The sequence below is a fragment of the Pocillopora damicornis genome, chromosome 3 (genome assembly GCF_964200805.1).
Source record: "Pocillopora damicornis chromosome 3, jaPocDami1.2, whole genome shotgun sequence".
Classification (NCBI taxonomy): domain Eukaryota; kingdom Metazoa; phylum Cnidaria; class Anthozoa; order Scleractinia; family Pocilloporidae; genus Pocillopora; species Pocillopora damicornis.
In genome coordinates, this window is record NC_142672.1 from 926,682 (window position 1) to 942,282 (window position 15,601).

Sequence of the window (15,601 nt, forward strand, 5' to 3'; positions counted from 1 at the left end):
CCTTGTTAACCAAATTGGATGTAGATCAACCATCAGCTAGCAGAAAACATGGAAGAGGAGAATTCTGATCGTCATGTTAATTTCTTTGCGAGTTTGACTAGCTCACAGCAAGCTTAGAACCTGCCAGAAGGCAAAATTAAATGAAGCATAGCTTTATTATTTTTGGAGCCCAGAGGATAGGGGAACCGTGAGGCTTTCGAGCTAACCCCTATATTCTTGAATCAATTTTCTCTCGTGGAACAGGGTACCCTTAAATATGTGGGATGCGGTGGGTTTTCTGTTTTGCGTGTGATTACAAATTTTCTGCAACACTACCTTCTAGCGTTATCATACAACCTTTAGCTTGTTCTTTATGAATTGTGCTGTACCAGTAGCCACATGCGCTGTCAGATTATTTTTATTTCATTCAATAGAATAGAAGGGTAAGAACGAAAACTACGTAGACTTCAAGGAATCGACCCCAAAAATACACCAATGACAAAGTAACACACTACCCAAGCTGGGAACATACTAAGCCAATTTGGTATTCCAGTCATTTTCGGCTCTGAATGCAACCATTTTTCCTTTGCAAATTCTGTAAATCAGCAGAGCTCTTTTTTTCATATTGACACTGACTTCCTACCAGCATACACTTGTACACGCAAAATTGGTCAGCTGTTTCGATGATAAAAAAAAAAAAGCAACGATGTTATGATCGTGCGCCCAATCATATCTCGGTTCATGTTATTTCGTGAGGTTTCGGGATTCCACGGGATAGGGACGATAACTGACGTCACAAGTTCTCACAGCTCATGCGCTTGTCTTGCAAAATGGAAGAAGCAAATTGATGTGCTCAGGTTGAGGGTTTTTAAGGGAAATTTTGTCCAATGGAGAATTTGAGTGCTAGTTAATTGAGCACTCTTGTGGCTCAAGAAATGCGTAATTCGGAAGAGGTAAGAAAAATGGCAGATTTGCCTTATATTCCTCGTTATCACTTGTTGTACAAACGGAATTGAATTCAACCAAGACGTGTCCTAAAATTTCTTGTTCTTGCGTGTCTCAGGGTTTTACGTTTGGCGATTTCACAGCTGAAGAATGGGAAAAATACTTCAGTAATTCATTAGCTCAAATTGGAAATATACCACCGGTTGAGGTAAAAATTAGCTTACTAGATCTTTTTATTATACCTACGTCTGGGAAATTGTTTTTATTTTTAGGTTTATGTTATACTTCACGTCGAGACAATATTTACTCACGCTTTAGTTTTCGATCGTTCCTCGCGTTGGTTTTTTTTTGTTTCACTGAGATTTTCTATTTTGCAGTTTCTCTTCAACTTTAATTACTCAGATGACGAGGAACGAGGCGATAATTTTTTAGGTATGTATCTAATACTTTCATATTTATCTTGCGAGCATCCACACTCGGTAAACAACACTATTTTAAAAATTTACATCGACATTTAATTTGTGAGGCGCTCCATGTTGTTCGTAAGAAATAATGAAATTAGCGAATGGTTATGGTGAGGGTTGTTTATTTTCAAATATGAATAATATTCCGGTTCGTCTTTGTTATGACGGAACTTGAGTTCAAATTTTAAATTTGTGTGATATAGAGCTAGTGTAATGTTCGGATCGAAGAGGAGTCAAGAGGGAGAGGCCGGGGAAAAATGTCGAAATACTATCAATGATTATGGTAGTAAACAATATTAAACACCCAGTCATGTGCAGACAGTGACAATACCCGTTTCCTTATTTTGTTGATGGTCAGCGTAATTTAAATATATATTGTTTTGATTTTTTCTTACTACTGGAAACTGATGAGTGAGACAAAGTGGATTACAACTTTTAAAATTATGCCCTGCAGCAAGTACAAATCCTAAATGTTACAACCTCTGATATTTTAATTGCTATTAGGAAGTTTTCATCACAAGTAGTTATAGTGTTTTAGTATTGTCACCAGACCCTAACAGTGTATAACTTCAAAAATGCTGTTGTTTAATTTAAGTGAAGGAAGTTGTGCTCTAACAAGGGAATCTTATACAAACCTGTCCTTCCAATAAGCAACAGTTGGGGGATGGATATATTTGCGCCAGGTTTTCATGGCCTGAAGTAAGGTGCCAGTGTTTCATAAGAATCTTTTTAAGATTCTCGTCAGCAGGGTTAAAAGTTGTAATGAACAACAAAATCTTTTTTAGATGTTTTTGGTTTGCTTTTTAAAGCCTTGTTGCATGATAAGAATTGTACTTCTGCTAGGGTCTTTTCAACAAGGTCCTGAGCCTTGCCTTGTTCTATAAGAACATTCTATGAAGTTTTCTTCTTTTAGTCATAAGATTCTTTTACTGAGTTTGTTCTCAGTAAGTGTAGTGCGTATCCTTTACCATAACTCTTCTTAACATTGAAAGGGAGGGATCAAGTATATTGGCATGTTTCTTTCAGCTTGTAATGTGTTTGAACATCAAGAATTTTTCTTTTGGTAAATCTAGGTCCTTTAAAAACTTCAGTATCGAGGAAAGCCATTTTTTCTGATGACAATTCATACACGAATTTAATAGTGGCGTGGAATGAGTTAGTGTTATCAATGAAATTAATGATTTCAATATCAGGAATGGTCCACCTTTAAAAGTGTTATGAATGTATCTTTTTAACCCTCTACAGCCTAACATCAGTATGCATATTCTCCCTACTATTCTCTATACATTTCCAAAGATGCTGATACAGAGAATTTGTTTAATGATCAAGAGCTTAATTAGTTGATGGTCAATTACTTTATTCTCCTGACCTTACTGTGTGATTCAGGGCTGACATTGTAGGGAGAAATTAGATGCTAGTCACTCCTAGGGGTCAAGGGGTTAAAGAAATAGTTTAGGTGGGCTTGTAGTTAGTACCTGTTTTTAAGTATGAGCCATGAACATGACCTCTATCTATTACCATTTTTTTGTTCCTATAGCTATTCCAAGTGTTTCTCGATAGTGTTTGTCTTTGTCATTGAAAAAGTTTTCTTCAAGAAGCAGTCTCTTAAGGTCTCCCAAAATTTTGTTGTGATGAGAGATTTTAACTGATAATGCTCTTCATAATATTGGCAGATGATATTAATTCCCTCCTCTTGGGGAATGTTAGTGTGGAGAGAACAAAAAAGGTTATAAATGAATGCAATCTCTAGCTTTGTACATTCCAATTAATTTTCTAAAGCAACCAACGATTGAGGTGGTGGTTGTCATTTAGATTTTACTCAGAATGGATGAGGATTGCTTTTTGAGTTAACAAAGACATATTGTAAGCGCACAGAGTGAGTAACTGCACACCATTGGTTTCAGGGGATGTTTATCCAAGCTTCAGTTTCTAGTATAGTTAAGATTGTACGTATCCATATGATACCTTCGAAAGCAAAAGCGATTTGAAATTTTGCATCCTTATTTTTCCATACAAACTATAAATTTATTGGAGTAGATCTCTTAATTTTCCCAAAAGCAACCATACAAGAAGCATCAATGCACAACACAGCATTAATTCTCCTATAAGGAGGGGAACATTGGAGTTTGAGATTTTGGGATTTTGGACAATTTTTCTCCTGGTATTTCAGTCATTTCATTAATCTGGAATTGCATTATTGCGGTATTCTCCTAACATGCAGGATACAGGTTACACTCTCTAGTCCTCCACTGTTTCTCAAGCCTTTTCCAGACTCTGATTCTTTTGTAAACAGACTTAAATAAAACTACCTGACTAAATATTCATTAACAAATTCTTAATTGTATTGCAATGTTCAGAACCCCTGAATATCCCCCTCTATAAGTGACCAAGACAGAATTTTTCCGTACAATACAATATCAAGCAGACAAGTGATGAGATAAAAAGAAAAAGATAAGTTAAGAGTATTCTTACCCAATTCAATACCAAATTCTCCAAACTATTATCATGAGAATTGTAAGGCAGATGGTAAGGAGAATTACAAATCAGATTTGGAAGTGGTAGAGGTAATATTACTCTAATATCCGCATATAAGGTAACATGCTTGTTTCTTTGCTTTGTAGCTGGTGACTCCTCTACACATGTCTCATCAAATGACAGTTCTGCGGCAGCTAAAAATGTTACGACAGGTCTTGAAGACTCGGGTGTTGAAGTGGGACAAGAAAGTGAACAGGAAACATCTCCAGGAAAATTGGTGAAAACAACAGCTGGTGCAGGTGATTGTTTACCAGAAGCAAAACAGAAACAAGTCAAACAATCATCAGAGAAAACCATACAAAGTAGCTCTGAACATATTGTTTTTGGTGGAAACAGCATCAAAGAGCATGAACAAGATGTGAGGCAAAGCAAACCCGAAAGGTAGAGGAGTAGCTTAAAAATCCTTTTTGACATGAAAATTTTTCATTTCTGGTTTATGGTTCTTTTTATGTAATTAATATCAGAAAAATTTTTACTGAATTCTTAAAATTGTTAGAAAAGTTCATGCAACACCAACAGCTCAAAAAGCTTTAATTCAATAACAAAATAAAAAGTCGTCCTAAGTCCCTTGGCTGCTTCATAGAAGTTTCACTGGAAAGAGGGTGGTCAATTTTTGTGGCATCTTTTTTCAAGGGATGTTTCTTTAGTGCAAAGTACTCTTTAAGTAATGAATTCTATACTTGACAAGTAACAAAGGTATAATAGGAGGTGAGTTTTTAAGAAACTGTGGTGCTGCATCAGAGGAATGGTATAACAAGGTGATTTGGCATCATCAACTGAGTTGATAACATAACTTGAATTGGCGAATGGCTATTCAAAGGGCTCTCACAAAGGGTTAACACTCAAAATGTCAGCTTTGAACTTCTTAACAGTGGCCAATTTACGTTATCAATGTAGTTGATATTACAAAAATTACTGCGTTTCAAAAGGTGTTTGATTCTTGATCCTGGCCACCCTAGCATCAAAGATGAGTTGAGGGTTTCACTGTTTATCCCTATTACATCAAGGACTCATTTTTGTGGTTTCCACCTTTTTACAGGATCCAGCAATGTGAATTCTGAGTTTTTCTCTGCAAACAGAACACATGAAAACTACCTTGTTTATGTTCACTGTTACATATAATATGTTATTTTATTCGATTATTTTGATTATGTTCCATTCTTATACAACATGTGAGGGGGGATTAGTTGTTACATAATTTTTAAGTATAGGGTAACTTTATAGATTACACTTCAAGTTGAGAAAATTCACAAATACATGTATTGTTAAATGAAGAATTGTTGTTTTATTTTGCAGTCCCTCAAGAACTTCAGCAGCTGATGTTGACCAGTTCCCTCCCTTGTCATTAACAGTGAACACCCAGAGAGCAGTGGAGAAGACAGAGACTGAAAGATCACGTAAACGGCGCAAGCGAAGGAGGCAGAGAAAGAGGTCTGGATCTGTGTCCAGCTCTTCTAGTGAATGTAGTGAAAAGGAAAGGGCTTCAGTTAATTCCAATGGCTCTGGGCTAAAAGGGAAAGCTGTGGCATCTTTACCTACTACAGATAAAGTTGTTCTCAGTGATGATGTTAAAGAAGCTTCAAAAGTACAGGTAAATGTTTTGAGCGCAAGGTTAAAGGAGCAAAAATCCGATGCTCTCTCTAACACAGACAAAAGAACAGCTGTACAGAGAAAAAGCACAAGTTCTTGTGATGGAGACACTGTGGAAGAAAGGAAGAGTTCTTTATCAACAGAAGGCACATCAAACAGCCCTGTTTACAGTGACACAGACATTAAAGTTACAGTTTCCATCAGCACTGCACAAGATCCCTTAAGCTCTAATCAAACCTATAAAAACCTGGAGAAAGAACATGAAGGTCCCATCCCAGTGGATCAGAGTGTAAAAACAAGTGGTGTACCAGAAGAAATCACTGGCAGGAAAGATCAGCCTCCAAAGCCTTCATCATGGGCAGACTTGTTCAAAAACTCTGCAAAACCATTACCTGGTATTGTTGTTAAAACAGTAAGTCCTGTTGTGAGAAATGAAATGCAAACAACTTCAAATCCTAAAAAGACAGATGATACATTACAGATACCAGTTACTGTGGAAGAGGACAAGTTTGCCAAGAAAGTTGCAGGTAGATACCTCTAAAGATTCTCTCTCTGTCTCTCTAACTGTCCATCTGTGTGTTTGTCTATCTGTGTGTTTGTTTTTTGTCTATCTGTCTGTCTATCTGTGTGTCTGTCTTTCTGTCTGTCTGCTTTGTAGTCAGTCATTGTCCAAGTAAACAGTCTTGAACTTGATGTGGTTGCACTAGCAGTCCAGATATTTCCACGAGGGGATATCAAGTATGGACTGTAAGTGTTGCACTCTTATTTTGTGTCTGCATGTGTGTGTGTAAATATTGCTGTTTGGAACAAAACATCAATTTTCTTATTGGTTTTTTTTTTCTCAATTATTAAACTTTGAACAGTATTCCAAGTTAAGTTGGAGTGAAATTAAATAACATTTTCTGGTTTTTAAAAAAGAGAAGGGATGTGAAGAAAATAATCTTGAGGAGTGGAATGTAACTAAGTTTAAATTACAAATCAGAACTGAAGAAGAAAAATATTTTCCAAAACTGCAATGGCTAAGGTTGTGATGCACATTATTATTTTATGGGTGTATTGTTACTATAAGAACTGAAAATTCACTATGATAGAAAAGTACCACTTGTAGACTGAATTCATACATTTCTCTGTGCTTCATTTTTTTTTTATTTGCAGAAAGTATTCAAAGACAAGAGTTACAGTACATCCAAAAACCTTACATTCCAAGAGGACTGATCAACAGAGGGAACTGGTGTTACATTAATGCTGTATCCTTTAAGTTACATCAAGAAATGTTGGATTAATATCAGTATCTGGGCAACTGCCCACCTACCCCTCCCCTAACTCAACAACAGTCAATTGATAGCAACTTAGGGTTAATGTTGGGTTAAGGGAGGGGTAGGTGGGCAGTTTCCCAGATACTGATATTGATCTGAAATGTTCATGTGAACCCTTCACACCTCATGATTAGTGTCCATATTCTTCATACTCTTGTCCGTACACTTTCTTGGGTGCTGACAAGGAGAATTTGCTTATTGGTCCATAAAAATTCCAAAAAAGAACTTGGCCAACGTCCAGCCATCTTGACCTCATGTTTGGTCAATAATGCATGTTATATATCAGGCAGACAAGTGATGAGAGTAAAAAAAACATCAATTAGGGGAATATCAGTTGATCCAATACCAAATTCACCAAAGTAACATCATCAGAATTGTATGGCAGGCAGTGAAGAGAATTACTAACAAGTGTCAATGAATGATTGAGCATTATTACTGTAAGGAGAAATGAAATGCTGATCACCCTTTGGGCTTAAAGGGTTAAGAGATCACCTTTTATTGATTAGGTGAAGGACAGAGTTCATATCTTTCTTGATTGCTTCTGCATTGTCTTTTTAACTCAAGAGTGAATTTTATATGTATTGGGAAAAGTAACTGTTTTTTGTCCTTAACTGTGAACAGACTCTTCAAGCTCTGGTGGGGTGCCCACCATTTTTCAACCTACTGAGACAATTACCTTTACTAAAGGAAAGAGGTCCAACATCAACACCTATTTTGGACAGTCTGTAAGTGAAAAAGTTTCGTCTTGCATGGGAGCACTCTGGTCAAAAGTTGTTAAATTGGCCACCTGTCTCGGTCTAGTTTTTCACCTTTGAAACAATTTTTTTCAATTTTGTAAGACTGGTATTGTGATGTCTATGTATGAGGCAAAGCATTTCTAACGAACTTCAAGCATGGTGGCCTTGTTTACAATATGTTCATGCAAAAAGAAAATGTACTTGTTATCAGTGAAACAAAGCAAAAAATAAAACCTTACTCCCTTTTTCAAGTTTGTTTTTTAAGATAATGATTTTTTCCCTTTTACAGAATAGTCTTTATGAATGAGTTTAAGGAGACAAAGATAAAACCAGGTATGTGTTTACAAGCAGGAGATCCTCAGATATGAAGCTTTTCCACAGCAGGTCTACAGGTTATGTTTCCCTCTTAGTTTTCTCTCTTAGCTTTTAGTTGTATATAGTTTATAAATAATATTGAAATTGTAAGATAGCATATTTTTATTTTTTTTTTTTTTTCTTGAAGATATTAGCTCTACAGCTACACTGAATTTCGAGCTTAAATAAAGTATATGTATATTTGTATGTATGTATGTGAGAATTAGAGAAAGATGTTGTTTTTTGTCTTGTCATGAGTGTGGGATAAAGAAAAAATTCTGAGTCCCCATGAGGAATCAAACCTCAGACCTTCGGATTTCGCACTTCACTTTTTAGAGTAGTGCTATACCTGAATGGTCTGGGTAAACAAGCCCACTTTTCATATTACTTCAGTCATCTCGGATTTTTTATCTTTCAACTTACTGTCATTTTGTATATTATTACTCGAAGTTAGGATAACAATGTTTAGAGTTATTCTCTAACCTTATTTGCATGTTCTTGAATCAATCATAACCATCCTTTAGAATCATATTATACACAAAGAAAAATTTATTTTTTGAAATATCCTCTTCATTCAAGTGGGCTATTTATGATTTTTTTTATAGGTGGCAGTTCTCCTTCTTCAAAACCTGAGTTTAACACTGAAGAACAATTTGAACCTGTATATGTATACAAGATGTTAGCGATCATTCAGAGCTCACTCTCAGTTAAGGTGAGTTTTTTTCCTCCAGAAACACAGTGACACTTGCTGATTATTCTTATTTTCTGCTTCCTCTCTTACGGTCCCATAAAAGTGAAGGGACAGCAAAATTGGATAAGAAATGTGTTAGTGGAAGTATCAAAAGGTGGTTGAGACCTTATTGGGCAGGACACACCCTGTCACCTCTCAAATTTTCAATTGTCCAAGGTTCTTCCTGCTGTAAAATCTTGCCTGCTCCACATCAAGGGAAAAACATGATCAAGAAGTCTAGTTGACTTGTTTTGTGGGGATTGAGAGCTCAAATGTGTCATGAATCATAGTCTCACTCTCCTCAACGCTGGCCACAAATAAAGACAAATAAGCAAACAAATAGTCCCCACCCCCTCCCCCCCCACCACCACCACCACCCGCGAAAGATTAGCCAAAATCTCTTGCCGAGCTACTCAGACCTGTTGGAAAAAGGGTTCCCAAACTTGTTTTCTTCACAAAACTTACCTAGAAGAAATTGATCACAAGCTATGTATGGTTTTTAAGTGAAATATTGAGGTAACTTGTTGAAATCTCTTATAGGGCCGACAGGAGGATGCTCAAGAGTTTCTTAGCTGCATTTTAAACGGATTACATGAAGAGATGCTGCAGCTTGCAAAGATAATATCAAAACCGCTGAAAGGTTAAGATTCTCCTAAACTCTCCTAGTACTGATCCTTACACCCTAAGGAATAGCCTTTGTATTAGGAGCAGGTCTTCATGGTTAGCACTGCAGCGCCAAAGAGAGTTTGAGGGAGGCGAAAGTTGTGGGAAAGGTCTGGGTCGAACCCGTTTACAGACCTCTGTCTCTTTCAAACTCTCTCGCTGACAAGGAAACGCTCGTGTTGCAGTGCGGATAAGAATGACCTGCTCGATGGTGATGGCCTTTGGTGAGTGAACGACAAAAAGTAGAACTCCGTGATAATGGATCATTTCCAAATGAGGTGTATAACCTTTGCTCATTTATTTTCTTAGCCCCAGAGAGAGATGTTGACTTGCCATTGAAGGCTGAAGACTCGGCAGATGATGATGAACCTAAAGCTGAGGAGCAGGAAGATGAAGGGGACTGGGAACAAGTCGGACCCAAAAACAAATCCATGGTGACTAGAATGGTAAGTGAAAAGAAAAGAAAGGAGGCTCTTTTTACTCTTTGTTGTTCCTAATATTTTCCAAAACATTAATTTTTAGTGCTCCTGGAACTCATCAATCCTACCAAAAGAAATTGAAAGATCAAAATTAGCAAAAACAAATCAGTCAACTCCTTTAAATATGTCATATGTCTTTCCTTTAGTAAAATATGTCAATTTTATGTTGTGGTTTTCCCAGTTGGGCGTTGTTGTTGTTGTTTTTTTATGTAGTATCTTTAACCTTACTATGCAAATTTCAGGCATCGTACCCGCAGTCACTGATATCGGAGATGTTTGGCGGTTTTCTGCGCTCGTCAGTTCACCAAGCTGGATTGAAGGACTCTGCTAATGTAGAACCTTTCTTCGAACTTCAGTTGGACGTGCAGGTTTGCAACTTACGGCTCACGTCAGAGGGTCTCAATGGGGTGCTGGATCTAACGGCTCACGGTTCAAATTTTGACCACTCTACAGCTAACGGTTAATTTCCTTCAGTTGCGATTGAAAGAAGAACTTTTTACGGTTAATTTTTTTTTTACAATAAACTATTGAAATGTGTCGATTTTTAGGCCTAACAGCGTAATTTTTTTGCCGTTTTATGGCAAACGGTTAACACCTCATCAAGACCCTTTTGCAAGAAAGTGCGGGAAAAGAGCAGTCCTCGTCAGATTTTGAAGCATTTTAATGTGGTTCCTACACGAAAAATACTCTCCAATGCACCTTACCAATTTTTATACACCTATTTTCAATTGAATTTCCAGAGCCAACCCATTTTTTTTCTTACTTCACAACGCTCCCTGAGTGGTCAAGAAATTTCCCACCACTTCCTCAACCAATAAAACGCAGAGTGGAAAGGAATTGTCACTTGATCACATGCGCTTTCCCGCGCTTGAACATTGTCTGGTTACTTTGAGTTCTCATTGGCTTAGTGAAAAATTTTCTTTTTTTCCATTTAATTGACTGCTCTGTTGAGTTTGGTTTTTGGTGTCAATTTGTGTTTGTAGTGAGACTTCCTGATTTGTGATGATCCATATTTTTGATAGACTGTTACATCCGTTGAAGATGCCTTGAAGAGCCTGGCTTTGAAAGAAGAAGTACAAGGTTACACTTGTACTAAAACTAAAGTACAGGTAAGGGAGAGAAATAATTCTTGTGATGACATGAAGGATTGGTAACTATTGAGCTTAGACGTCGTTGAAAAAACAATGCTGTTGTTTCGATGCGAGTGTGGTATAACAAAACAAAATCTGAGTCTGTAACGACGATTAATCAAACTAATATGTCCTTTGACGTTTCTTTAAGGTTGACATTTGCCGACGTGTGACCCTCGAAGGGCTCCCTAAAGTCCTCATCTTGCACTTGAAGAGATTTATTTACTCCAAATCTGGCAGCCAAAAGCTAACAAAGGTAGTTGATTACCCCTTGGAGCTCACCATTGGAAAAGGTAAAGTCCATGAACGGATCTTTTCAAAGTAGTTCGAGGCGATGAGAAATGACTAAAAAAACCAACCAAAGGATGTATATAGATAGGCATCCAAGGTAATGGAAAATACTAAAAATATGAGATACGTCTCTGGTTGAAGCTATTTTTCTGAAAAAAAAACGGACAATAGTAAATGTTGTAGAAATCAGTCGATCGATCAGACAGTCACGTTCATTCATTCAGTCAACCAGTCAGTTAGTCAGTTTGTCTGTCTTTCTCTGTTAGTTGGGAAACCAGTTAATCAGTCAGTCAGACAGGTAACCAGTCAGTCAGTTAGTCTGTTCATTAGTAGGTCAGTCAGCTAGTTAGTCAATCAGTTAGTCAGTCGGTCAATCGGTTAGTCAGTCAGTCAATCAGTCAGTCAATCAGTCAGTCAGTCAGTCTGACGAAGCTCTTTCAGTCAATTAGTCAGTCAGCGAGTCTGACTAAGCTCGTTCAGTCAATCAGTCAGTTAGTCAGTCTGACTAAGCTCGTTCAGTCAATCAGTCAGTTAGTCAGTCTGACTAAGCTCGTTCAGTCAATCAGTCAGTTAGTCAGTCTGACTAAGCTCGTTCAGTCAATCAATCTGACTAAGTTCATGCAGTCAATCAGTTAGTCAGCCAGTCAGTCTGACTAAGCTTATTCAGTCAATCAGTAAGTCAATCAGTCTGACTAAGCTCGTTCAGTAAATCAGTCAGTCAGTCAGTCCGACTAAGCTCGTTCATTCAGTCAGTCAGTCCGACTAAGCTCGTTCAGTCAATCAGTCAGTTAGTCAGTCTGACTAAGCTCGTTCATTCAATCAGTCAGTTAGTCAGTCTGACTAAGCTCATGCAGTCAATCAGTCAGTCAGTCAGTCCGACTAAGCTCGTTCAGTCAATCAGTCAGTCAGTCAGTCTGACTAAGCTCGTTCATTCAATCAGTCAGTCTGACTAAGCTCGTTCAGTTAGTCAGTCAGTCAGTCAGTCAGTCTGACTAAGCTCGTTCATTCAATCAGTCAGTCTGACTAAGCTCGTTCATTTAATCAGTCAGTCTGACTAAGTTCGTTCATTTAATCAGTCAGTCAGTCAGTCTGACTAAGCTCGTTCATTCAATCAGTCAGTCAGTCAGTCTGACTAAGCTCGTTCATTTAATCAGTCAGTCAGTCTGACTAAGCTCGTTCATTTAATCACTCAGTCAGTTAGTCTGACTAAGCTCGTTCATTTAACCAGTCAGTCAGTCAGTCTGACTAAGCTCGTTCAGTCAGTCAGTCAGTTTGACTAAGCTGGTTCAATAAGTCACTCAGTCTACTAGTTGGTCAGTGAGTCAGTCTGTCAGGTAAACAGTCTCTCAGTAAATCAGTCAGAGTTAGTCATTCCTTCAGAAAGGCAATGTTTTTTCGTTGATAGTGACTCGTTGAATTTCAGCACCTTGTTTTTTGATTTAACGATAATTATCGTCTTTGCTTTAAATAGACCTGCTATCTTCGAACGTAAAGAATAAGTACTCTGCTTCTCAAAAGAACTATAAGCTTTTCGCCGGTAAGTAAAGTTTTACTCTGTTGTAGTAACAAAAAAAAATTGTCTGGCTTGGACAGCTATCATCTTTTAAAATCTTTAAAATGTTTCTTAGTTGTTCTGACAAGCTCTAAACCTGATACAGCGCTTGTCGATGGATGGCTGTTCTAAAAACGGAAGAAAAAATTCAAGGTGACAAAAAAAGTTTTATCAGGCGCAAGAAAACTCGAGTTACCAAGGCAGAATAGGTTTTAGTTTAAAAATAATTAGTTGACATGGTAGTGGAGTAAAGGAAGGGAATTAAACCAAATACAATCCTGTATTACTTTCGTCACACTTTGAAAAAAATTCTCTGGAAAGTGCCTGGCTGGCTGGCTGGCCGGCAGGCTTTTCCAGCTGGTGTCAAAAAGGTTTCCCAATTGTGCTAACGTGTCATTTGTGTGAATTTCTTTTCCAGTTGTGTACCACCATGGAAAAAATGCATGGGGTGGCCATTACACGAGCGATGTCTGTCACCCAACACATGGCTGGATTAGAACAGACGACACTAGGCTTAAAGTCGTGCCAGTAAGCTACGTTCTCAAACCCACACAGGGAAAAGATCCATACATGCTTTTCTATCGAAGAACAGACCTCATGCCTTGAAGTAGGCGAGGCAGAGAAGGGAAGGGGGTAGTGTCTTTAGAACAGTAATTCTCGTTTACACTGTTAAGTTTTCCTTGGCATATTCTCCAAGGTCGATTGGAAGGGAAAACATAACTTTTTGGCTGACAAAATTCATGAGGGAACACTGAACGTTTGCTCGCCAACAATATTCACCACGGGCTGGAAGATTTATCAAGGATGGAATATTCGGAGGGAAATGCCACCCAAAACCATTTTTGCCCGTGAATTAGGGTTGACTGATAAATTTTCTTTGCTCGCGTATGGAGTGACTGTGTGTTCTTGCCAGGCCAAGGGAAAATTACTCGTGTAAATTTGGTTGAACGTTTTAGACATGTTAAGTTTATTCATATCATGATTTGTCTCGTAATGCCTCTATGGATTGCGTAACGCACCAAAGAACGGCTAACTGGATAGCGTAAGAGTAAGATTCGATGATCTTTTTTAGGAGGCACAAGTAGCCATTTAGGGTTAGAAAACAAAAACTTACACCTAATCAAGAGAATCCCCATAACACGCTGCGCAATTGACGTTCATAACAGTAACGCCGAGATGAATAGTAGTTTAAGTAAATGCTAAAACAGTGAAGTAATATAGCACAAAGAGATGACTTTAAATTATATATTTTTGCAACGATTACGTTATTTTTGGGCGCAAATTCCTCACGGGTTGATTTGAAGTGAATAGCAATACGGAGTTTGAGTAGCCAATCAGAGCGCACCTTCAACGCTATCCACTGTTTTAGTACATACTAAAGAGGCTTATCACGGTCGCAACCAAACATACAAACGCCCGCTAAGTTCGAACAAATTTCTCTGTGATCTCGTTTCGTATAGAAATAAGGGACTAGCGAAGACTTATAACGTATACTCCGAAGGTTGTTCCTGGTGAGTTTTGTGATAAATATCTCTACTACTCTTCAAGAAAATATAGAATTTATCCACGGCGCTGTAAACAACCGGGCGTAAATACCTGTATGATTTGGAGCCATATCTTCTTGACAAAAACTTCTCAAAAAAATTTGAAAAAAAAAAACGTTAGATATGAGGTTTAGACCATTGTTACTAAAAGGCCTTTGTAGATGCTGTAAGAGACAAGTAAAGGAAAAATAGGGCGAAGCGAATGTGAGACATTGGCAAAACTACGATACGTTGGAATAGAAATAGGAAACGGAAATAGTCAATAATTTTTTTTGGTTGATGTGTAATTTCGTAAGTGAATTGAAAAGGATGACTGAAATGAAGATTAAAAAACCACCATGGATGATGAAATGTGGATACGGAGATTTAAAATGAAAGATGGCATTTGTAACTGTGGAAAATACATCTAAATGTTTGCGAACAATCTCGACTAAGTTTTAAGACAACGCTACTGCCTACAGCTAGAGGCTAGAAAAGGATCTGATAGTTGATTGAAGGAAAAAATTATGCCGACACTCGGTAGGAAATGACACACTCTGAAACTGCCTCCCGAGGTTCTGTGAATGCTCGGAAAGCTGCACTAGTGACTGTAATTTTAGTTACTCACTTCGACATTAAAAAGTCATGAAGCAAAGATGTGTTGCGACAACCTAATGTGGAATGCAGTGATGACTTGCCAGAGACTTTTCTTAAATTAAAAATTTAATGTCGGGAAGGAAAACATGTAAACAACCGGTCGCACACGTTCTTGCTGAGGTGAACCATTTTTGTGTCACTGTGATAAGTCTAAACACCTAATTCTTATTTGTGACTAGAATAACGAACGAGCAGTGCATAAAACACGAGAGTCATTCAAAGAGAAACATTTTCAGGTGTAATTAAGTCTCTATTGAGTTTGGTATTAAAGTATTTGCTGATCTTCGCTATGAAGGTCATTTAGAAAAATGTTTACCATCTAAAATCCGAAGAAGTGGTTATATTTGTTGTTAACATCAAACAGCAGTCACATTTGGACACAGAGTAAACGCGATGAGCCTACCAGGAACTTGGAAGAATAACATGCTTTTAGTGCAAAGTGTGGGGAGATAATTTAGAAGGGGCTTACCTGGTGTTAAGTTTTTGTACTGGTTTGAGTGGAAAGAAATGCATTTTCTCTGGGATAATACGTCTTTGTGAGGCCTACGTGTCAAAGTGTTACTACGCTTTCAACGTTATCCATGTCACAACTTTCAATGATTTTTGACTGAATAAATGATTCTTTTGAGAGACCATGGCCTGAAAGTGTGTAGACA

The 15,601-nt window shown here is 37.7% G+C and overlaps 1 protein-coding gene across 1 annotated transcript; it reads left to right on the forward strand.

Annotated features, from left to right (window-relative positions):
- The first annotated feature begins 776 nt into the window (after positions 1-776).
- LOC113673970 (ubiquitin carboxyl-terminal hydrolase 10) lies at positions 777-15,577 on the forward strand. Its single transcript, XM_027190447.2, has 16 exons — positions 777-932; positions 1,043-1,132; positions 1,302-1,356; positions 4,010-4,304; positions 5,220-6,040; positions 6,669-6,760; positions 7,451-7,554; positions 7,856-7,899; positions 8,526-8,632; positions 9,191-9,290; positions 9,623-9,759; positions 10,035-10,160; positions 10,815-10,901; positions 11,074-11,215; positions 12,685-12,750; positions 13,184-15,577. The coding sequence occupies exons 1-16, from the start codon at positions 915-917 to the stop codon at positions 13,369-13,371; spliced, it is 2,472 nt and encodes an 823-aa protein (XP_027046248.2). The 5' UTR covers positions 777-914; the 3' UTR covers positions 13,372-15,577.
- The last annotated feature ends 24 nt before the right edge of the window (positions 15,578-15,601 follow it).